Source organism: Prionailurus viverrinus, chromosome E2 (genome assembly GCF_022837055.1).
Source record: "Prionailurus viverrinus isolate Anna chromosome E2, UM_Priviv_1.0, whole genome shotgun sequence".
Classification (NCBI taxonomy): domain Eukaryota; kingdom Metazoa; phylum Chordata; class Mammalia; order Carnivora; family Felidae; genus Prionailurus; species Prionailurus viverrinus.
Genome location: NC_062575.1, coordinates 55,615,841 through 55,640,309, shown reverse-complemented (window position 1 = coordinate 55,640,309; position 24,469 = coordinate 55,615,841). Strand labels below are relative to the sequence as shown.

The 24,469-nt window shown below is 46.1% G+C and overlaps 1 protein-coding gene and 1 non-coding gene across 9 annotated transcripts; both read right to left on the bottom strand.

Moving 5' to 3' along the window:
• Positions 1-1,619: 1,619 nt before the first annotated feature.
• SIGLECL1 (SIGLEC family like 1) lies at positions 1,620-17,020 on the bottom strand. 8 transcript variants are annotated; one of them, XM_047837328.1, is made up of 9 exons: positions 16,712-17,020; positions 16,240-16,409; positions 16,014-16,148; positions 12,921-13,039; positions 5,997-6,105; positions 4,271-4,552; positions 4,046-4,151; positions 2,758-2,914; positions 1,620-1,706 (listed from the first exon to the last, which is right to left on the bottom strand). In XM_047837328.1, exons 5-9 carry the CDS (start codon positions 5,998-6,000, stop codon positions 1,692-1,694), a joined length of 564 nt encoding a protein of 187 aa, XP_047693284.1. In that variant the 5' UTR covers positions 6,001-6,105; positions 12,921-13,039; positions 16,014-16,148; positions 16,240-16,409; positions 16,712-17,020; the 3' UTR covers positions 1,620-1,691. The 8 variants fall into 8 exon arrangements, with proteins under 8 accessions (XP_047693284.1, XP_047693286.1, XP_047693283.1 ...); XM_047837330.1 differs by lacking the exon at positions 12,921-13,039; XM_047837327.1 differs by lacking the exon at positions 16,014-16,148.
• A 7,046-nt stretch (positions 17,021-24,066) lies between these two features.
• LOC125153871 (U6 spliceosomal RNA) lies at positions 24,067-24,173 on the bottom strand. Its single transcript, XR_007147612.1, has one exon. It is a non-coding gene; the product is annotated as a U6 spliceosomal RNA (small nuclear RNA).
• Positions 24,174-24,469: the final 296 nt, after the last annotated feature.

The window sequence follows — 24,469 nt, the reverse complement described above, 5'->3', positions numbered from 1 at the left end:
TTCATAAGTTACAGAGCACATGAGGAAATAACCCTCTGTGAGTGAGGATAGAACTTAAAACTTCTCACCAGAGCCTTTGAGGCCCTGAAAGATCTGGCACGTCCGGAGCTCACCCTTCCACCTGAGCTCCGGGGCATAGACCTGGGCTCTTAGACTCACTAAACTTCTCCCATCACAGAGCCTAGAATCTGCTGTCCCTCCGAGTAGCCCCTGATAATCCTTTTGGTCTCTCAGCCCAAATGTCACTTTCTCAGAGAGGCCTTCTCTGATCCTCTAATCCAAACTGGGTTCTTCCCCTTGTCCCTCATACTTTCTCATAGTATTATATCCTTTTTCTTCCTAGCACTTGTCAACATTGTAAGCTGCAGTTTTGTGTTTATTTCATTGTTGTTTGTGTACCTGTGTAGACCACGAGCTCCACGGAGGCAGGGCCAGTGTCTGTCTGGTTCACTCCACTACCCGGCACAAGGTGGATGCTTATATTTTTGTGGAATGTGTGAACTGCATGCCAAAGGAGTGCCTGTGCATGGGGGCTTATATAAACATCTGCTCTTGAGTACGGGATGACCATCACATTGGTGCTGGATGGAGAACCATTGGATTTATGCACAAATAATGCTTCAGGGAAGAGATGACCCCTTTTTGCAACCTCTGAAAATTACCAGCATCTGGCTCCAGAAGGGAGGATGTCATCCATTCAGAGGGGAACAATACACAGCCATTGTCTATCCTCTTGCCAGATCCCTGTTCTCATTTCTTGTATGCCTGTCTTTCAGCCAAGAAATACTGCACTAACCTCTTAACTAGGCTCTTTGCCTCCGGTCTTCTATCTTCTGAGTTCCATAACTACTCCTAGCATGATTTCACTATGTATCATTCTTTGCTTCAAACCTTGCAACAGCTTATCATTCATTCATTCATTCATTCAGTTATTCGACAAACATCTTTGAGAGTCTTATATTTTAGGAACCATTCTAGGTGCTGGTGGTTCAAGTGGAAACCAAGACAGACAAGATACCTGTTCTTGTGGAACTTACATTCTAAGGGAGTCAAGATTAAGGCTCCAATGCCTTGTCTTGGCATTCAGGGATGGTCTTTGTGTCTTTTCTCCACCTGGAACTCTGGATACCACTTTTCACTCACTATCTACCTACATATGCCTCAGGTCAGGACACCGAAGTTCAAAGGGTGCAGTGGTGAAAGGTTTCATCCAAAGACATATAGCCACTAAGCATTAAAGTTGGGATTCAATCCATATATGATGGCTCCAAAGCCTGGTGCTCTTGTATGTATATTCCAGGTTCTGGGCATACAGTAGGGGCTCCAAAGCTACTTCTGGACCATAGTCTCACATTTATTTTTCCTTTCGTGGATACCATCCTAGGCCAGAGCATACTTCTGGTTAACCCGAACAACAGATCATAGAGTTTGCTTGCAAAGATTCTAAGACCAGGTCCCAGAGTAACCCTACTCAATGGAGAACCAGTCAGTGTGAGGGACAGGTGGGGCTTGAGAGGGCTTTGTGAGCTGAGGAGGCTCCAGGGATCCGGGTTTGTTATAGACTCCAGGGTTTCTGGGGTGCCTAAGGATTCCGTGGACTTTGGTAATCCCGCAGATATTGGGGACTCCAGGTAGGCACGTAGTTTTCATAGGCTTCATGAGCTCCATTTTATCTTGCTTTTTCTGGAAGTTTAAGGTAAGCAGTGCTACAGAGCAGGGCAAAGAAAGAAGAATATTGGAATAAGTCGAGAGGTGAGGTATCCAGTTCTTAAATGGACAGAATCCTGTCTCTCCCTATGAGCACAGAATTACAGCAATGTGGAGCAGACATTGGCTTCACCTTCTCTCAGAACCCCATGACTGGAGCCTGCAACCTGTCTTCTCTCAGTGCCCCTCCCTGTGCATTCCTAGCACTGGGAGCCACCCAATGTTCCCCAGACTCTTCTGGGGAGTTCTGCCTGACTTCCCCAGGGAGGGTAAATCCCTCCCTCCTCAACTATAACCCCTGTCCCAGCCCTGTTGCTGCAAGGCTACCTTCCCACCAGCCTGCTTGCTCTCTGAGGACAGGGGCCTGGGTCTGACCCATTTCTGAGACCCCGGCATTGCCCAGCATGGAGGTTGGGAGATACTGCAGGATATCTTGGTGGAATTTAACAGCTGCTTGGTTTATCCACAAAGGGACACCAGCTCCAATGCAGGGTTTAAGGAGGGCAGCAGGGCATTTCCAGTCCTCAAGGATTGTAAATGGTATATAACACTGAGGCCTGTCTCTTCCAAGCCCTGCTGAGGATATGAGGTGCAAGGTAAATGAAGACCTTGGCTTTGGTCTGGTCTCCAAGCACTTCAGGCTAACTTGGGCCTGTGGTATCTACAGACCGTGTTTTCTACAATCTGCCAAACACTCAGAGACCAAAGCATTTGGCTTCCACTCTGATGCCACAAACACTGTTAGGGATTCTTTCAACCCCGTTCTCAATGGGGACTCAGTGTGAAGGGGTGTGTGTGTGTGTGTGTGTGTGTGTGTGTACATTGCTGATTCTAATGCCCTTTAAGTTATTTGTCTTAATTTTCATCCTTCTTCCCCTCTCTGGGCCTTGGCTTCACCATCTATAAGATGATCTGCAAGCACATTCTGGCATTCTAGGTGCCCCATAGGACTGATGATGGTAATTCCTTTAAACACTGTATGTGCCTCTCCTCGTGAGTCTTACTGCCATTATGCTGATAGTCTAGACTCCAGACGCAGTGGTTACCCACCAATATCTCACTCTCTGAAGATGGAGTGATTGTGGATTTTTCTGGCTCCTTAGGCTTCAGAGACAGCTTGGGTTCTTGGCATGCTCTGACTTTTGGGCTCTTTTCTGTTTTGACCGCTGCAATTTTCTTTGCCAGCTTCATTCTGATATGTTTCACCCTAAGGAAATGACCCCCCCCACCCCATCAGTTCCGGCTCTCTGCCCCCCACTGGGCTCTGGTCTTCACCAGAAGTTCTGGTTTAGAGCTTCAACGACACCACTGGCTTGCTGTGTTATCTGGGGCAAGCCACACAGCCTCTCTGGGAATTGGTTCCATCCTCTGTACAATTGGGAAACCTTGCTTATTGGGCTGTGGGGCTCAGCTGAGGTCAGCCATGAAAGGGCTTTGCAAACTGTAAAGGATTGTTACTGGTCTTTAGGTGCAGCTGATTATACTTTAAAAATAGCTCCCCGGTTTGCCCTGCCACCTTGTGGCTCTTCTTTCTCACTCCTGATAGCCAGTCAATCCCAAGTGTCCCATCATCTCTCTGACTGCCCTTCATCACTTAAACCCAGCTCAAACTGGGCTCTTTATTATGTAGTCTTCCTGCCTGGCCTCATGCCTCTGGCTCTTGCCCTCTGGTCTGTGTACAGACACCTTGCACTAGGAGCTTTTCTTCCCTGCTTAACACTGTTCCTCGGCTCCCAACTGAGGATCAAGTCCAAGACACTTGGACTGGCCAGAGCCCCCCTTCCCCCCCCCCGCCCCCTCTCCCCCCGCTGAAGTCTCTGGCCTGACCTCTGGCAGCTCTGCCCTTCTCACTCTGGGCTTCTAGCCAATACATTTAGCCAAGTTTCGAGAGTCTTTATGAACTAACACCAAAAAGCTTTCTCAACTTCATGTTCAGCCATTTCCCATCACTGTCAATGCATCTGACATTGCACACAGACACCGGCAATTCCTCAAATGTGTCTCTGGGGTCTGCATATGCTACTTTCCACCCAGCAAATGAGCACTCAGCCCCTCAGGGCCGCTTTAGACAGCACCCCGGGGAGCTCCACTGGCTTCTCCGTGGCTGCCACTTCCTCCTTTGCTTTCTCCTTTATGAAATTCACTGAAAGCCTCTGTCCCTTGGGCCTTGTTTGTGGCTGAGCATAGTCCTGAGGGCCCTGGACTGTGGTGACCATGTTTGGTGCCTCCTTCCCTTACCAGACCCTGAGCTCCTTGGGGGCAGGGGTTCTGTCTTTCCCTTTCCCCGCCAGCACACAGGCCAGGGCCTGCTGGGTACGGTTTTAGCCCTGGTACTCACATGAGTGGGATGAGGCAGAAAAATAGCAGTGAGGCTGCAATGGCTCCATAGACAACACCCTGGATCAGCCCTTTCATGAAAGTCTGGGGAAGAAAAGAACTCTTTCCTGGAAGGAAAGAGCATGTGAGAAAGTCTTCTGTCCTGAAAGCTTGGAGTTGGAGTCCGAGCTCTGCTCCCTCCCCAGCTCACTCCCTCACCCAGATACCGGGCCCCCTCTACCCTCACTTGGCATCAGTAGGATGCTCAAAGCATGGGTTCCATTTTGGTTCTTCCCCTCACAGAGAAGGCTTGTGCTCATTTTTGGCTGCTCTGTCAGGCTGATGGTGCTGTTGACCCAGGGGGCGATTATGGTGGAAGTCACGTGGACACTGCTATCCACACTGTTTGCACCCACGGGAGCCCCTCCCATCCACCACTGCACGGAGGGTGTGGGGGTGCCATAGAAGGAACAGCTGCACAGAAGAGTCTTCTCCAAGGAACAAGAAGAATAGAGCAGCCTGGCAGGTGCTGTGGGGAGGAAGGATCAGCAATCAGCAAGCATCCTGACTTCCTTTCTCCACTTCCTCCAGGACCCAGCCTTCTCCTTATTTGTGACTCCCAAAGGAGCTTCCAAAAGACTTTCTGGAAGCCCAGAGGAGCTGGGCTTCACAGACAAGTTCCCCTTCATCCTTTCTCCTCACCTGGCCTCAAAGTGAACGCTGGACCTGACTAATGGCAAGGGAACTTTCTGAGGATCTACATTGCCTCTGAGCCGTTGCCTGACCCCCACCTCTACCCCCAGGCTCTTCCTCCCATCCCTCAGGCTCTCCTCCTTCCCAGTTCCATCTGTGATCAATTTCTTCCTCTCTCTCTCTTACTGTCCAGATGCTGTTGGGCAAGTCACTTCCCCTTTCTTTATGCCTTCTCACTTTGGAAAATGGGGGTATTTGCTTAACTGTATCATGCTATTATCGATGTAAGAATAAATGCCCTGGAGCACCTGGGTGAATCAGTCGGTTAAGCATCTGACTCTTGATTTTGGCTCAGGTCACGATCTCACGGTTCCTGAGTTGGAGCCCTACACTGAGCTCTGTGCTGACGGTGTGGAGCCTGCTTGGGATTCTCTCACTCCCTCTTTCTCTCTCTCCCCCCAGTAAGTAAATAAACTTAAAAAAAAAAAATGAATGCCCTATGGTTGGCAGTGTTCCTAGCTGAGTACATGGTAAAATGTTCCCCATTTAATAAATAGAGCACCTTTCTAGATTTTCTTCTTCCCAGTCCCAAGTGGCCTTTGAGCACTCATCCTAAGCAGAGATTGCTATGGTGTTTTCTGAGTAAGAACATTCGAGCCTGCTTCACTCTACACAGAATGGGTGGGATATGTTATCCACTTGGTGACTTTCATTGGTTGATAAATAAGGAACAGTCACCCTCTTCAGGGTCTTCAACAAGGAATCAGTTCTTAGCGTTACTGACAAAGCATACGTTGTCACCGGGAGTCGTTTGAGATTACTGGAAGAAAGGGGTAATTTTCTCTTGAAGAGTACCCCTTGATCTTGGACTTTTCATCTGGGTCACATGGAGGCAGGGGGATGAGGAAGTTTCAGGGACTCTCCCTGACTGCTGTCCTCTGGATTATGTATTTTTACCATCTGGGAAAGCGTGCCTGTGGACAGTGACTGACAGACACGGGAAAACTGACTACCCCTGGGTTTTCCAGCATTTTGTGCTTCTCTGTACCTTCAACCTCCTTGGCTGAGCGCCCACCCTCACCCCTAACTCCGCTCCCCGACCCAGTCTGCTCTTTGCCCCAGACATCCCCAGCCCTGCCGGGACCCGACACACAGATGTCTAATCCATGTTGGTTATTTGGTACCCTAACCCTTATGTCCTCTTCTCAGACCTCTGCAGCCTAGCCCCCGCTGGTCCTGGCACCTCAGACACCTCCAGTACTGCCCCTCACCCCACTCACCCATCTGCAGCAGCAGTGGTCCTCAGGAAGAGGAGGGGCCCGGGGTCTTTGCCTCAGCTGGCTCTCGCATCAGAGCCATGTGGTTCAGAAGGGACGAGACGGCAGGTAACTGAAAGGATGTGGGTGGGAGAGCAGAAAGTATTCTTAGCAAGCCAGGGGCTTCTGTTTCTGGTCATCCTGGAGGTCTGTTCATCCTCAGAAGCAGGAATTACATGGGGTGAGACGTTCAAGAGCATCTAGGGACAGGAAGCACCCCGATGACCTCCGGGGGGGGGGGGTGCCCAATGCTGCATCTCCTTCTTTCTCCCCTGGTCTTTCCCTCCCAGACCCAGCCCACTTGGGAGAAACTCAGTTACCATGTCCCTTGGGTTCTCTCTCAAAGCAAATGGGGTTTCATGGAAGGGCTGTGTGCCTCAGAGGCACAGGACCAGTCCGGGTGTTTGGCATAACCCACAGGAACCATGAGAGGAATTGCCTAGAGCAGGAGCGACTCAGGCCAGGTGGCCAGGGAGGAGTGATGGTCCAGAAGGACAGGCTCTGCATCAACAGCAGAGAGCCGGATGCAGGGCTCTAACTCACGAACCGTGAGATCACGACCTGAGCTGAAGTCAGATACTCAACTGACTGAGCCACTAGGCGCCCCAAGGATGGGACAACCTTAACAGATCCTTTGGGAAAATGGGAATGGACAAGAATTCCTACCTCTGATAGGAGAAGTTCCAAACTTCCTTGCTTTGCAAATGAGATTCTCCACAATTTTGCCTCACCTTTGCTGTTCTCCCCTGCGCCTTTCCCAACATTTTCCACACCAAAGGGAAAGTGCTGCCTTCTCCAATGTTCACCTTACACATCCTTCCCCCTTTCACAGCTTTTCCTCTGGCAACTCTGCTCCGCCCACCTTCAAATCCTACTCCAGTTTCAAAGCTGAGTTGAGTGCCACTTCCTGCATGCAGCCTCTCCTGATCTCCCTGCCTGGTCAAAAGTGCAGAAATCTCTCCCCTTTCCAGAAGGACCCAGTTATTTCCTTTGTTGTTTCTTGAGGAAAGAGTCAGTTTTTCCCTCCTAGTAGAGTTATTTGTTTTTATGCAGCCAAACAACAACTCCTTATCCTGCTCTTCATTACTAACAAAACCAACTTTGTTTAGCGGTGCGTTGTTGCAAGTTAAAGCACTACTTTGTCCTCCTTTGCAGGTAACTTGGGGCACGTGACATTGTTTTATTGGAAGTGGGCTGAGGGTTCCCAGGAAAGTCTTCCTTTCCTGATATTGTCATTTCTTTCCTCCTTGTCGCTTTCTTCTCCTTCCTCCCTAGAATATGGATGTGATCCTGGAGGTAGAGCAGCCATTTGGCAGCCATGAGGTAACCACGAGGATGAACGCCACTCATGAAGGATATTCTAGCAGAATAGTTTGAGGAGCCCAATCCCTGATGGCCTTGTGTTACTGCTACACCAGCTCTGCACAGCCTATCTCTGTTCATCTCTTTGGATGAGGAAGACAAATTTTTATTTGGTTAGGTCATTCTAGTTGGGAAACTAACACAATATCTTAGTAAAGAATCTACCTGAGACTGAGCCCTTTAAGGGAAGGCCCTACATCAAACAGACCTTTGTGACCTCAGAAGAGCTTAGAAAATGACCTTGCTTAGGGTGCCTGGGTGGCTCAGTCTGTTAAGCATCTGACTCTTTTTCTGTTTTTTTAAGTTTATTTATTTTGAAAGAGAGAGAGAGGGAGGGGCAGAGAGAGAGAGAGAGAGAATCCCAAGGAGGCTGCATGTGGGCAGCTCGGAGCCCAATGTGGGGCTCGCTCTCACAAACTGTGAGATTGTGACCTGAGCTGAAATCAAGAGATGGACACTTAAACTGAGCCCCCCAGGCACCCCAAGGGTCTGACTTTTGATCTTGGCTCAGGTCATGATCTCACAGTTTGTGAGAGCGAGCCCTGTGTCAGGCTCTGTGCTGACAGTGCAGAGGCTACTTGGGATTCTCTCCCTCTCTATCTGCTCCTCCCCACTCAAAATAAATAGGTAAACATTAAAAAAGAAAGAAAGAAAGTGACCTTGTTTGGTAGTCACTGACAACATGTTCAACTGTCAGTTTTATCTTTTGTGAAACTATCCCCCCCCTTTTTTAAAAAATAAAGCATTGACTTAAGAGCAGGGGCCCTGGATTTGAGTACTGATTATATAAGCTATGTCACTGATTCACCAGAGGACCACAGACAAGTCCTTTCCCTCTTTGGGCCATGAGTCCTCCATTTCTGCACAAATTCCTGGAAAAGGCAGGATGAGGGGATGTGTCCCTAGTCTATAATACCTTGTGGCAGACACTTCTGGCTTCTGACCCAACAGGTATCCCAGCACCATTATCCCTGTTGCCTCCACTACAGAGCCTTAAAATGACAAATATTAATGTTCCCAGGTTCCCTTACATGAATGTCCTGGTAGTCAGGTGACACAGTTTTGGTCAAGGAAAGAAAAAAACCTTTCCAACCATATTGATATTTTACTGTTCAGAAAGGTCACTTAAACCTAGGAGGGAAAAAGAAAGCAAAACCCTAAAATTGAACACAAACGAGATCTAGTAAACAAATGAAAACAATGATAACAGAACCATTCTGGAAGAATGTCTATTTCAAGTAACCTTTGAACACAGTGCTCTGACTCTACTGTCTTGAGGGAGACAAAGAGAGTTATCAATACAAACCCTTGGCTTTAAAGAACAAATGCTATTTCCATATTCTGTTCATTTAAAGAGCCTAGAAGCAACAACATATCCCTAGTGATAAACACAGCTAGCACCTGTATCTTGGTTTCTAAACAATATCCATCATTGGGCTGGAGCCTGCATAAACCAGCTTTAAAAAGCTGATTATTAAATTTTCAAAAATGTTACAAGCTGGTTGTCAAACATGGCCATTATTAAAAATTAAATTATAGGGGCGCCTGGGTGGCACAGTCGGTTAAGCGTCCGACTTCAGCCAGGTCACGATCTCGCGGTCCGTGAGTTCGAGCCCTGCGTCGGGCTCTGGGCTGACGGCTCAGAGCCTGGAGCCTGTTTCCGATTCTGTGTCTCCCTCTCTCTCTGCCCCTCCCCCGTTCGTGCTCTGTCTCTGTCCCAAAAATAAATAAACGTTGAAAAAAAAATTAAATTATATAAACTTATAAACAAATTATATTAAAAGCAAAGATGATAATCACTCGAAACTGATTACTCCCTAATTTTTCTAGTGCATTTTACTGTTATCTGTGTCCTTGAGATTATTTGCATCTATTGTACCTGTATGATGGAAATACCACATAACGGTGTGCTATTGTATCTCTTCCTAACTCTATATGATGAGTTGGTAGCTTGAGACTATCTCCAGTGAGAGTGTCTACACAGCGGAGGTTGGTAATACTAAATTCAGGGCTTCTTTTTCCCTTTGGAGATCCGGCTAGTAAATATTTACTAGCATTCCATTGCTGGTATTTCCCACTCAAAGGAACGCCTTCATGTTGCAACAGCCTTCCATAAGCCAAGCAGCTCTTTGTTGGTCAACTGAGAGCTATTCACTGTCACCACCCAAGTGGCAATAGGATCTGGCAGCTCCTCAGGTGGTAGAAGGAGGGGAAAGAGGCCATCTGCTCCCTAATATGATGACTACCTCCTCACATTCCCATGGTACCAGGTTCCCCTATAAACCATTTCCATTTTGTTACAGAACTCTTCTGGGCACGGTCTTCCTTATTATCGTGTTTACCCAAATTACCAAAGATATCATGGATATTTCAGGTTTCAGGATTATGGTACTTCCCTCCGTCCTGTGGGCATTTTCAATCAAAGCTCAATAGCCAGCTAGTTGTCTGTCTCAAATGGAAATTTCCTGATTAAAAAAAAAAAAAAAAAAAAATCCCAGTGGTTGCCACTGGGTGGTGCTGGCTGGCTTTTGCCATAAACTGCAGTCTGCATAGACTCCCAAGACTTCACTCTAGTGGTTTTATGGTTAGGAGCTGGCCATATTCCCAAATGTAGAATGTGTGCCATCCAAAATCCAAATCAATCAAACGCTGGGCTTCTGACATGTTTTTTTTTTTTTTTTTTTTCCTCACCAGATATCCTATATTCTTCAAATTAACAACCTGTGTGGGCCTGGGCAATTTTATTGGTTCCCATTTAGCATATACTGGCTGAAGGGAGGATTTACATGCCTCATATTTCATAATACTAGGTAAGGGAGGTGTTTCCCAGTCAGACACGGTATGTACTTACATTCAGATAAAGGAGGAGACACAATGGCTTTACATAAAATCTGTTCAATTATTCTATTTTTCATCTAAACAAACCCTCACTTTAACTCCTTCAATCCCTCTATTCCCATATCTTCCCAATCTAACTATAACTCCCACTAGCCTCCAGCTTAAGGAGTCCCAGAAACATCTCTTCTCCTGACCATTTTACCACTAATGTGCATGTGGCTTTGAGTCTCCAGCTAGGCATGGAGCCAAAGAACTGAGGCCCTTTTATTTACTTTTTTAAAAATTAAAAAAAAAGTGTTTTTAATTATTTTTGAGAGAGAGAGAGAGAGAGAGAGCACAAGCAGGGGAGGGGCAGAGGGAGAGGGAGACACAGAATCCAAAGCAGGCTCCAAGCTCCAAGCTGTCAGCACAGAGCCTGTTGCGGGGCTCAAGCTCGTGAACTATGATAGTGTGACCTGAAATCAGATGCTTAACCGATTAAAACACCCAGGTGCCCCAATCATCACCTTCTTTTTTTTTTTTTATCACCTTCTTTTAAAAGAATACTTATTTATTTTGAGAGAGTGAGCACGAGTTGGGGAGGGGCCACCCAAGAACCCCTGACCAATCATTACCTTGATTAGGTCATGGGACCATCACCTCAAGCCATTTGAAGTTCAGGTCCCATTGTCATATTTGCCTTTGGACTTTTGAAATTCCTCGAAACTAGGGTAACTAGAACAGATTTTATTAGGATCCTTCAAAGTTGGGGGGGAGGTATCTGAGGCTCCCCCTGGTCTACCCAAACTCCAAAAGCACTGCACTCAGACCTTTGTTTTGATCCCATCAGTTTCCATTTTATTCATTTATTTTATTTTTTTAATGTTTATTTTTGAGAGAGAAAGAGACAGAGACAGAGCGCTAGTGGTGGAGGGGCAGAGAGAGAGAGAGAGAGAGACAGAGAGAGAGAGACAGAATCTGAAGCAGGTTCCAGGCTCTGGGCTGTCAGCGCAGAGCCTGATGTGGGGCTCAAACCCACAAACTGCGAAATATTGACCTGAGCCGAAGTTGGACACTTAACTGACTGAGCCACCCAGGCGCCCCGATTCATAACTATTTAAAGATTTTTTCTCTCTGTTGGGATGAGTCCCTTTGACACTCCCTTCATCTTTCTCCATTCTCTTGTGAATCACTCACTCTAATTTTCTTTGCTACCTATTGTTCCAACATGACTTTTCCCTTTAGTAGCAGCCCTGAGGCCAGCAGCCATAGCTCAGACTGAACAGAACCCAAGCTTGGACCAGCGTTAGGATCCACTCCAGCTCTTTTCGTTTCTTTCATTATAGCTCTTACAGATAAAAGCAACCAAGGGATTGTTATATTTGGCTGGTTTCTTGAGATTTTGAATTTCCTTATGCACCTAGTGAGTCAATTCCTTCAGAGTTGGATCCATAATTAAAAAAAAAAAAGAAACATTGGTAACTTTAACTTCCTGTAACTAATTGCAGAACAGTTGCATTTTCATGCCCATGAGTGACTTTGGGGACATGTAGGAATCAAAGGTTCCTCATCCCCTGATTTCACATCTTTGTTCTTCCCAAACCATATGTTTCACTGAGTCAGGTTCTCGCAAATCTCATTTCTGAGGCCAACTGCAAAGTTAGGGAACAGTTCCAAAAAGATGGCCTCACTTCTGACACCAACTGCAGATTTCAGAGGTCTCTAAAACCACCCTTACTTCTAACACCAATTGCAAGTGTTAGGGTCCCCATGACTACTCATAGGTTCGATAATTCACTAGAAATATTCACAGAATTCCTGAAAGCTGTTATACTCATGGTTATTATTTATTACAACTGAAGGATTCATATTAAAATCTAGCCAGGGAAGAAGCACATAGGGCAGAGTCCAGGAAAGTTCCAACCAGAGTTCCCAGCTGTCCTCTCCCTGTGGAGTCATGGACAGTATAACTCATATTTCCTGGTAATGATGTGCGACAATATGCATGGAATATGACAACTTGAGAAGTTCACCCAAACCTTGTGTCCACAGTTTTTATTGGGCCTTCATCACATGGGCCCGACTGACTGCTCCCAGTCAGTCCCATCACATGGGCTTTGGGTCTCCGTCTCTAGGTCTTTCTGAAGTTGAGCTGGTACCACATGATCCAAAGACCTTAAATCACATTGTTACATGATCTGGTGTGGCCGGCCCCTGCCTTGAATCACATTTTCAGACTATTCAGTGTGATGCAAGGCCCCCAGGCAAACAAAGACACTCCTGTCAGGCATGGCATCCTAGGGGCTTAGATATTACTTCCCAGAAGGCCACAAGGGCGAAGGCCAGATCTTTCTTCAAGCTGGGTTAAATACCTTACCACAAAGAATGATAAATGCCAAATCCAGGGTAGCAGTAATTTCTAGGTTTGAGTGGGAAATGTTTCTGGGGAAAGGATATATAAGAGGTATAACACACATTCCTTTTATACCATTTTCACACCTTTCAATATGTCTGAAATATTTCACAATATTTAAATGAAAATCTGATCATTTGTCATTTATGTAAAAGCTTTATATATGCGTATTACATGAAAATATATATGTTCACATATAATAGTTATATGTTCATATATAGCACATTCATAAATGCACAAACATAAATGAAACAAAGATCTGGAAAGATACATAATAAGCTGGTACCAGTACTTACCTATGGGTAGAGCAGTGATAAGAGGAAAGATGAAGTAGGATTTTCAGTTTTTATTCTATACACGTTGGCATTGTTTGACACGTAAGTTTGCATTCATGTATTACATTGGGGAACAAATTCTTTTCATAAAGATGAATTAGTAAATGAAAACAAAGACAGGATTGCATAATTAGACCATAATGAAATGTTGAAAATCTTTGACTGAGATAAATATTTATTTATGTACTAATACCTGTCAATTCCACCTGTACATCATCTCATTTACTACTCCCAAGAACCTGAGAGACTGAATATACAATGTCCATACCATATATGGCCCTCAAGCCTCAACTGTATGACATGACTCTGACCCTCACTTTGCAGCAACAAATACAAGAAACCAAACCACAACCTCTGTGGCAATCGACCCAGTACAGTCAGAACTTGGTCAATGAATGCTAGTTTCCCTGTTTTTTGCCCCTGCTTCCAGCTCAGAACCAACCAAAGAAAGTAGACTCTGCTCCCCAATTCAACCACATAAGATACCCCCACTTTTTCTTTATTCTTTCTTTTCTTTCTTTCTTTCTTTCTTTCTTTCTTTCTTCCTTTTGAGAGCAAGAGGGGCAGAGGAAGAGAGAGAGAGGGAGAGAATCTTAATCTTAAGCAGGTGTGGAGCCTGACGTGGGGCTTGATTCCATAACTCTGGGATCGTGACCAGAGCCGAAACCAAGAGTCAGACGCTCAACTGACTGAGCCACCCAAGTGCCCCTAAATTGCCCCCACTTTGAATTAGCTAACCTCCAGCTTCCCCATGATAACACTCTCCTGTCAGACCCTATCTGAAACTCTTTTTCCCACTATGCTGCCTCCCTTTGAGTTGTTGCCACATGCAAGTGATGATGGCTGACTCTCCTGTTACAGCTCTGAATAAGCAACTTGTTTGTTCTCACTTGGGTAGTCTTCGCTTATTTCCAGGAACCCTGAGGAATTAAGTCTTACAAAGGCCTCCTTATGGAGGAGGAAACTGAAGTGCAAGGTAGTAAGTGATTTCCTTAAATAAGTTAGAGATGGATCTAAAAGTCAAGTTCTGGGGCGCCTGGGTGGCTCAGTCGGTTAAGCGTCCGACTTCGGCTCAGGTCATGATCTCAAGGTTTGCGAGTTTGGGCCCCGCGTTGGGCTGTGTGCTGACAGCTCAGAGCCTGGGTTCTGCTTCGGATTCTGTGTCTCCCTCTCTCTCTGCCCCTCCTCTGCTCATGCTCTGGCTCTCTCTGTCTCAAAAATAAATAAAACATTTTTAAAAAATAAAATAAAATAAAATTCAAGTTCCTCTTGCTCCACACCAACCTCCCAAGGAGCAGAAAAATGTTTATAAACTACCTACATTCTTTGGCCAACAGGCAACAGAGCAAGGGTAGAAATTAATATTAAAAGTTTAAATATCCTTGCTCTCATATCAGAAAAATAAAAATAAAAACCAATCACCTAAAACTTAGGAAACATGTCTCTAAATCAAATGAACTAGCACCTAGGAAGAAATCAAGAGTCGAAAGCTCAGAGTCCTTTGTGACTACCCTCTTTTCTCTCATGGCCTGCAGCCATGTCGGAAAATCCTGTGGGCACTGATTTCAAAATACACTTCCAGTCACCTCCACTGCTGTCACCCTGGCCCAAGACACCAGGCTCACTCACCCAGATGGCTGCAGGAACCGACTCACTGGCCTTGCTGCTCTACCTTAGTCCCTGTCCATTTTATTCCCCGTGCTGTGGCCAGAGGGAACCTATCAACACTTCAGTAAGATCCTGCCCCTTCTCTGCTCAAAATTCTCCAGTGCCTCTCATCTCACTCCAAGTATAAGCCAAAGTTCTGCACGAGGTAGGTAGCCCCTCTCCCTTTACCTCTCTGACCTCACCTCCTGCCACTCTACAGGGGCCCTGCTCTCTACTTCAAAGCACAGTCTGGGGGCGCCCGGGTGGCTCAGTCAGTTAAGCACCTGACTCTTGGTTTCAGCTCAGGTCACGATCCCACAATCTCACAGTTTATGAGATTGAGCCCTGCGTCAGGCTCTGCGCTGACAGCTTGGAGCCTGTTTGGGATTCTCTCTCTGCCCCTCCCCTTCTCCCTCTCTCTCTCTTTCTCTCTCTCTCTAAAAACAAATAAATAGGGGCACCTGGGTGGCTCAGTCGGTTAAGCGCCCGACTTCAGCTCAGGTCACGATCTCACGGTCCGTGAGTTCGAGCCCCACGTCGATGGCTCAGAGCCTGGAGCCTGCTTCCGATTCTGTGTCTCCCTCTCTCTCTGCCCCTCCCCCGTTCATGCTCTGTCTCTCTCTGTCTCAAAAATAAATAAAACGTTAAAAAAATTTTTTAAACAAACAAATAAACTAAAAAAAAAAAGTACAGTCTGCTTCCTCTAATGAGTCTCAAGAAGCACATTCCTTAGGGGTGGCACTCTCACTCATTCTCTCTAGCAACCAACATTATGAGCACCTTGTTTACGCCAGGCACTGTTTTAGGGAAAGGGAATTAAATAAGAATAAGAATCCCTGTCTTCATTCTAGTAGGGAGGGAAGGCAGACAATGAATGAGTTGGCAATCAAGATAATTTGATAGCTAGGAAGTACCATGAAGAAAAATAATGTAGGATAATAGGATAGCGGGTTATGGGATGGGGGGTGGGGGGCAATGGAGAAACAGCTTAGGTAGAGTGGTCAGAGAAAGCCTCTTTGAGGAAGTGACATTTGAGCAGATACCCAGAGGGAGGAAATCCATATCTGCTCCCCTTTTGCATTGCCAATATATTCCCCCCTTCTCTGATTTAAAACCACATTTGGGGGCGCCTGGGTGGCTCAGTCAGTTAAGTGTCTGACTTCGGCTCAGGTCATGATCTCACGGTCCGTGAGTTCGAGACCCGTGTCGGGCTCTGTGCTGACAGCTCAGCCTGGAACCTGCTTCCCAATCTGTGTCTCCCTCTCTCTCTGCCCCTACCCACCCCCCACTCTGTCTCTGTCTCTCAAAAATAAATAAACATTAAAAAACAAACAAACCACATTTGGATGTTGGAATGAGCCCTGTCTGGGTCCAGGCCCAGGCTTTTCTAGTAAATCACTGAATAACCTTGGTCGAATATTTTCTCCTCTCTAGTTTTCCTTTGATTTCCTCATCTGTAACATGAGTGCATTTTCTGGTTTGAGGTGTAGTGATCCATCTAGCTCTAAAATTCTGATTTCTTCTTGCCTTTCTCCTGCAAGGCTTTAGAGATACAGGGATGGCTCTTCATGCACCCTCTTTTTTCCTCCCCCTTATACTTCCCTTTGCCCATCTTTTCTCCTCTTCATTTTACCTTTGGCTCTCGTTGCAAGGGTTCCAGGATATTTTTCCTCCTCAGCACGCTTCCGACCGTGTATGACCTTGGCAGAGTCTAAATGCTACAAACGGCTTTTCCGACTCGCTGCGGGAAGCACCCCGCTTGTGGACGACTGGCCTACTTATGCTGACTGGAAAGCTGATTTTCTAGGGACACCAAGGACAAACAGGGAAACTGATTAACCCGCTTACACTCGGGATAACCGTGGGACTAATGACTGAACGCCTCACAGGGGGATTAATTTATTAAGAGACGGATTCAGAGGGAGCATAATTAACAGATGAGCAGGGCAGTCTACCAAGTGGGTGGATTATCAGATTCACTGATTAATTGGTTTGCAAGGGGACTACCTTTTTGACTCATAAGGACGCTAATCTGATCCTTAATCAACAGACCGCTTGGTGGGCTTATTAGACTGGTGACCCCCCCGGCTGCCCTTTAGACCGACCCGGTAACCGACTTGGTGGCGGGCTGAATGCACACAGGCTCCTGGTGAACTGAGCCTCCCCAGACGAGCAACCCAGAAGTAGTCTCTGTCCCACCGACAGGCTCCAGGGGGCCTCTCAGGTTGGAGAGCCGTCCTGGCACCCAACCGACCCCCCCAGTGACTGCCAAGCCCAGGGCCGTCTGACTGCCAGAGAAGCCCTGCGTTATGGAAGCCCAGTTGGCGGTTCCAACGCGCCAGGCCGCGCATTCAACGGTAGCCAGGAAAGAGAAGAGGCCAGGAGAGGGCGCCCGACGCCAGCCGGCTTCCGTCGGTGGCGCGGGGAAGGTCGGAGGGCAACATGAGTCCCCTGATCCCGCCTTCCAGCCTTGCATGGGGCGTGTCTACCCTGCAGCCAGTCACCGGCTGCATGGGCGTATCCCGCAGCCAATCAGCGGCTGCACGTGCCTTTCCGCCTCAGCCAATCAAGAAGGCCGCTGAAGCTTGGCAACCCCCATAAACAGTCTTGAGGACTTGAACCGGTTGTGGTGGGAATGTGGGTGCCCGTTTTTCCTTTTAGAGAGGCCTTTCTTCATGATGCTAATGAAAACTCTTCTACTCTGCCTGATTCTGCTGGCTCAAGCTCCTTGTTGCATTCATGAAACACTTTCTTAGCCATTAAACATTTTCACGGGTTGCCTGATTGGCTCAGACAGGTGGAGCATCCACTCTTGATCTAGAGGGTGTGAGTTGGAGCCCCACGCTGGGGGTAGATATTACCTAAAAATAAAATCTTTTTTTTTTTTTTTTTTTTTTTTTTTTTTAGGACTGCCTGGGTGGCTCAGCCGGTTGAGCCTCCTACTCTTGATTTCTACTGGTCATGATCTCACGGTTAGTGGGTGGGTTACAGCCCTGTCTGTGGCTCTGTGTTGGCAACGGGAGCCTGCTTGGGATTCTCTGTCTCCCTGTCTCTCTGCCCCTCACCTGCTTTCGTGCTGTCTCTGTCTCTCAAAAATAAATAAAAACATTAAAAAAAATTTTTAAAAGAGCTGGGGCGCCTGGGTGGCTCAGTCCGTTAAGTGTCCGACTTTGGCTCAGGTCAGGATCTCACGGTGCGTGGGTTGGAGCCCCCATCCAGCTCTGTGCTGAACGCTTGCTCAGAGCCTGGGGCCTGCTTCAGATTATGTGTCTCCTCTCTCTGCCCCTCCTCCACTCATGCTATGTCTCACTCTGTCTTTCAAAAATACATAAATGTAAAATAAATAAAAGTAAATAAATAGAGTTATCGTATTTGTTGTTGAGTTGCAGGACCTTCTTTTATTATCTGTTAATCCTTTATCAGATATCTGACTTGCAAATGTTTTTTTCCATTCTGTGGATGGCTTTTTCACAATGTCAAAAGTGTCAGTAGATGCACGAAAATTTTCAATTCTCATGAAGTCCAATTTATCTACTTTGTTGCCTGAGTTTTGGTGCCATATCTAAAATTGGTCTGTAGTTTCATTTTCTTGTAGTGTCTTTGTCTGGCTTTGTAGAATGAGTTAGGAAGTGTTCCCTCCTCTGATTTTTTGGAAGAGTTTGAGAAGGGGTGGTATTAATTCTTTATTTATTATGTTTTTCTAAAGATTTTATTTTTAAGTAATCTCTACAGCCAATGTAGGGCTTGACCTTGCAACCCTGAGATCAAGAGCCACACGCTCTACCAACTGAGCAAGCCAGGTGCCCCTAATTCTTCTTTAAATGTTTGTTAGAACTCACCCATGAAACCATGTGGTCCTGAGATTCTCTTTGTTGGAAGGTTTTTGATTCCTGATTCAATCTTACTAGTTATAGGTCTATCAGATTTTTTCTTTCTGATTGAGTCCTGCTAGATTGTGTGTTTCTAGGAACGTGTTCATTTACCTAGGTTACCCAGTTTGTTGGCGTACAATTGATCATAGTACTCTCTCATAATCTTTTAAAAATATTTCTTAGTTGATCTAGCTAAAAGTTGGCCAATTTTGTTGATCTCTTCAAAGAACCAACTTTTGGTCTTGTTGATTTTCTTTATTGTTATTCTATTTCATCATCTCCATTATAATTTTTATTATTTTGTTCCTTCTGCTAGCTTGGGGCTTAGTCCATTTTTCTTTGTCTTCCTTAATATGTGAAGTTAGGCAGTTTATTTGAAATCCTTCTTCCTTTTTAACATAAGCATTTACAGCTTTATATTTCTCTCTGAGCACTGCTTTCACTGCATCCCATGAATTTTGGCAGGCTGTATTTTAGTTTTCATTTGTCTGCAGTATTTTCTGGTTTTCCTTGTGATTTCTTCATTGATCAAATGGTTGCTTAGGAGCATGTTGTTTTGATTTCCACATATTTGTGAGTTTTCCAGTTTTCCTTCTTATCATCAATTTCTAGTTTTGCTCCACAGTGATCAGAAAAGATGCTTTGCATCATTTCCATCTTTTCAGATTCATTCATACTAGTTTTGTAGCAAGAGGAGTCCTTCCCTTTTTGCAACAGTCTCCTTTTCTTATGACAATAATCCTTTTGAACAAAGTCTTGCTTTGTCTAAATCCAGGTTCTTTTTTTTTTTTTTTTTTTTAATGTGGCAGACTGAAGGATGAAGTCCAGCCTCCTCAGCCTGGAGACAGGGCCCTTGGAGAGCAGACTCCAGCCAGAGTTTTGGGGAGGAAGTTAATCTTGTCTCTTTCACCCCAGGTTACAGCTAGTGCAGACTGTCTGCTCTTGCCCAAAAGCTACCAGGTCATCTCCCACTTCCTTGTGCCTGATGTTATCACTCCCCGGGCTGCTTTTCCTCTTCTCTGCTTGGCCAACTCTTGCTTGCCCTTCAAGGTGTGGCTTAAAAGTGGTTTCCTCTGAAAAGCTTTCTCTTTTTTTTCTTTTTTTTCTTTTCTTAAATAAATAAAGTTTATTTATTTTGGGAGAGAGAGAAAGACAGCATGAGTGGGGGAGGGGCAGAGAGAGAGAGAGAGAGAGAGAGAGAGTCCCAAGTAGGCTCTGCACCATCAGCGCAGAGCCCGATACAGGGCTTGAACCCATGAACTGTGAGATTATGACCTGAGCCAAAATTGAGAGTTGGACATTTAACTGACTGAGCCACCCACCCGCACTTGGAAAGCTTTTTCTAACCCTTTTCCCACCCCTGAGGCAGAGGTCAGAGCTTTTGCCCTTGGGTCCTCAGACCATGGGCTCTGCTTATCTGTTTAATATCCCACGTCCATCTTTATACGAGCCTCATCACACTGTGGTTTTTTTTTAAGTTTATTTATTCATTTTGAGAGAGAGTGTGTGTGCCTATAAGTGGGAGAGAGGCACACACACACACACACACACACACAGACGGACAGACAGAGTCCCAAGCAGGCTCCACTCTGTCATTGCAGATCCTGATGTGGTGCTCAAACTCAGAAGATCATGACCTAAGTCAAAGTTGGACACTGAAAACCTGAGCCACCCAGGAGCCCCCACACTGTGTTTTAATAGGTTGCATATTTATGTCTCTTCCCCAAACCCTGAACTTGAGCTTTTCTGAGGCAGGAACTGTATGTATCTTCTTCCTCTTGGAAGAAGTGTTCCCATCATATAATGGGCATGCAGCAAAAGTGTAGGGAACAAAGAAATGGAGAGAAAAGCAAGGATTTCCCAAGGTTCCCCTTGTGAATGTGATGTAAAGCTGCGGAAATGTACTTAATTGCTTTGTAACTGGCCAGGAGTCAAGCAGTGTCTGCGGTCACCTTGAAAAGAAGAACTGGGGAAAGTTGTCGGTCATTCTGCATGTGTGAGTGCATAGGAGCTCAACCCTAACCCAGTGGTTCTCAACTGAGCACATTTGTGCACCCTCGCCATGGACATTTTGAAATGTCTGGAGACATTTTTGGTTGTCAAAAATAGGTGTGGGAAGCCCCTGGCATCATGTGGATAGAGACTAGGGCTGCTGCTTAACATCCTACAATGCACAGGACAGCCCCCTGCCCTCCCACACAATGAAGAATGATTCATCTCCTAATGCCCACATATCAATAGTGCTGAGGTTGGTTAGCAATGCCCTAACCCAACCCATGGGAGAATGCAGGGTTGGGGGTGGGGCTCAGGTAGGAAATGCAGCTTGTCTGAGGAAGTGGTATTTGAGCCAGATCTCAAAGGGTAAGTGCGCACTGTGAAGATGGAGAAAGGGGACAATATCACAGTGAGGTGGAACCATGTGAATAAAGCATGGAGAGCACAAGGGACTGGGGATGTTCAGGAAGTGGCAAGGATGTGGCCAATATGTGTGAGGGGTGGTGGCTGAGGGAAAAGGGTGAGGCAGGTGACTGTGGGATTGTGGAAATTCTTGAGCAGCCCTCATTGGAGTGGACACCATCTGGAGGGAGAGGGGCAAGGAAGTTAGCAAGTTAGGGACAGATGTGCTGATGGGGAACCCAGAGGCTGGGGAACTGGCTGTTTCAATGGTCCGGGGGTTGGGGAGAGAAGTCAAGTGAGATCTGATCTGGGCATGCAGAGGAGGGGACAAACTGGGAACTTGGTGACTCATGGAAATGGTCACTGAGAGAGGTGGAAGTGAAACTAAATCCTGGCAATGAAGACTTGAAATAAGCCTTACACTTCTTTGCTCACTTGCCTTTCTCTGGAACCACAGGGTTGCCTGCTGGATCCGGGTGTGGGCGGAGAATCTGACATCACATGTCTACACAGGTTGAAGCCTAGAGATGTGTAGCCAGCGGAATGATTACTGGGCAGCGTTTGGCCCTTGGCTGAGTGGACTTTGACCAGGCTCCCGAGGCTGCTCACCACACACTGGGCACAATGCCACCCTGTGCTCATTAATTGCCTGCATTCTCAAATGCAGTGAGCTAGGGAGTATTGTTATCCTCACTTGATGGAGGAGCAAGGGGAAACAGCAAGAGGTCAAATGGTGAAGTGGGCATTCGAATCCCAGCAGAATGACTGAAGAACATAAACTATTTTTTTTAGTCAAGGGGAAATTCATGTAACATAAAATTAACAAAATTTAAAATTAATTCATTTTAAAAATATCTCTTTTGAGAGAGACAGAGAGAGATCAGGGGAGGGGCAGACAAAGAGGGGGGCAGAGGATCCAAAGTGGACTCTGTGACAGCAGAGAGCCCAATGTGGGGCTTGATCTCATGAACCGTGAGATCATGACCTGAGCTGAATTTGGGCACTTTACCGACAGAGCCACCCAGGAACCCCAAAATTAATGATTTTAAAGTGAATGATTCAGTGGCGTTTGGTACATTCACAATGTTGTGTAACCTCTGCCTCTATCTGGTTCCAGAACATTTTTATCACCCCAAAAAGAAACCCTTATACCCATTAAAGCAGTCATTCTCCCTCCCCCCCTTTCCACAGCCCCTGGCAGTCCCTCATCTGCTCTCTGTCTCTATGAATTTACCTATTTTGTATATTTCATATAAATGGAATAATATAATATGTGACCTTTGTGTCTGGTGTATTTCATTTAACGTATTTTTGAAGTTCATGCATGTTGTATGTATCAGGGCTTCGGTCCTTTTTATGGCTGAATAAAATTCCATTACATGGATAGACCACATTTTGTTCACCCATTCATCCATTGATGGACATTTGGGTTGCTTCTACCTTTTGGCTGTTATGAAGGGCCTTAAACATTCAACTGCTTTCCCCTACCACCTTCATAAAGACCACTGAGACGGTCTCTAGATCCTGTGATTAAACTATGGTGGAGAGATGAACAGGGTTTCTGGGGTTCCAGAGGAGGGAGTTCCAGAATCTTCTCCAAGATAGCAGGAAGGGGTGTAAGAAGGTTTCATGCTGGAAGTTGGGCCTTGAGTACTAGTGGGCCTTAGGGACACTTTATACCCTGGCCAAGGGGACCTCATAGCCTCCAATGGGGGAGGAGAGGATATGGACTCACCAGATTCAAGAAGTGGTTCAGACAGTGGCCTCTTAAAGGAACAGGCAGAGAAGATCCTAGATTGGGGCCTGTGAGTGTGGAGAAGGGGAAGAGGTCTGTTTTGCAAGATCCCACTGAGGGCCAGATCAGAAGTTGTGCCCTGGTGGGAAGTTGCAGCTAATACAGGCACAGGGGTATGAGGCTCTCCTTGAAGAGATAGCAGGCACCATGCCAGTGGATGGACATTCCCACACCCTGGGTGGAGATTTGAAGGGAGAAGCCGACTTGAGGGAAGGCACGGAGCCAGTTTGGGATGCATTGAAAGTGAGGAGCCTGTGGTCCTTCAGGGAGAGATGTCCAGGAAAACATAGGGATTTAGAGTCTAGGAGAAAGCCTTGGGCTGGAAATACAAGTTGAAGGCCCTATGCACATCATCCCCTTGCACTCAAGTGCAAAGCATTTCAGAGCTTTCCTGAGCCCACTGCATGTGCTATGTCCATGGCTGGGCTCTGAAAACATAGGGCCAGACATAGTGCTGTCCTTGCCTTGGGGGAGCTTATAGTCTGGAGAAATCAGAGTTAGATATTTGCAAGGATAATCTTTTTAAAAAATGTGAACGTAGGGGCACCTGGGTGGCTCAGTCATGTAAACATCTGATTCTTGGTTTCAGCTCAGGTCATGATCTCTTGGTTTCATGAGATCAAGCCCCACGTTGGGTTCTGGGCTGGCAGCACAGCACCTGCTTGGGATTCTCTCTCTCTCTCTCTCTCTCTCTCTCTCTCTCTTTCTCCCTTCCTCCCTCCCTCCCCCACTCACTTGTCTCTACCTCTCAAGAAAGAAAGAAAGAACGATTAATGCAAATTTTGTTAAAGAGTACTATTCATGTAGAAAAGGACACAAATCACAGTGTGTTACTCAAAAATGTTGCACAGAGTGACCACATCTGAGCAGTTAGGACCCAGATCAAGACACAGATCTTACCTGGAGCCCTCACGACACCCCCACTGCCCCCTTCCAGTCACTACCCACCCCCGCCCCCCAACAGTAGCCAGTATCTTGACTTCTAACAACAAAGATTAGTTTTGCCTGTTTCTGAACCTTATAACAAGGCTGTCACGTAGTGGGGACTCTTGTGTCTGGGTTCTTCCACTCCACATTATGTTTCTAAGATTCTCCCTTGTTGTATGGGTTGCTCGTTTCCTTCTTCCACTGCATGGATACTCTGTCGACTATCTACCTGTCTTAGTGCTGGTGGGCATTTGGACAGGTTCCATTTTTCAGTCATTACAACCACAGCTGCCATGAACTTTCTCACACGCATTTGGTGAAATGTTTGTGCGCCCCTCTGTCGGATACACACGTTGCAGTGAAATTACTGGCTCCTGTGCTCAGTGTTAGTAGAGAGTGACAAACATTTTTCCAAATGGTTGTACCAATTCTCACTCCCCACCCTGGCCCAGCGATATATGAGAGTTTCAGTAACCCTCTCCACATCCTCACCGACACTTGCTATTCTTGTCCAGGGGCCATGCTAATAATCTTCTCTGGATCTTCCCAATTTTAGTATATGTGCTGCTGAAGCACACTTGGTATTCTTCAAGAAAAAAAAATTTTTTTTAAGTTTATTTATTTATTTAGTAATCTCTACACCCAACGTAGAGCCCAAACTCACGATCCCGAGATCAAGAGCCTCATGCTCTTCCAACTGAGCCAGCCAGGTGCCCCAAGGAAAAAAAAAATGTTTATTGTGGTAAAGTATACTGTTTTAAAGGTACAATTAGTGGCATTAAGTACATTCACATTGTGCAACCATCCCCACCATCCATCCCTAGAACTTTTTTAAGTGAAATTCTGTGCCTATTAAATACTAACTGTCCACC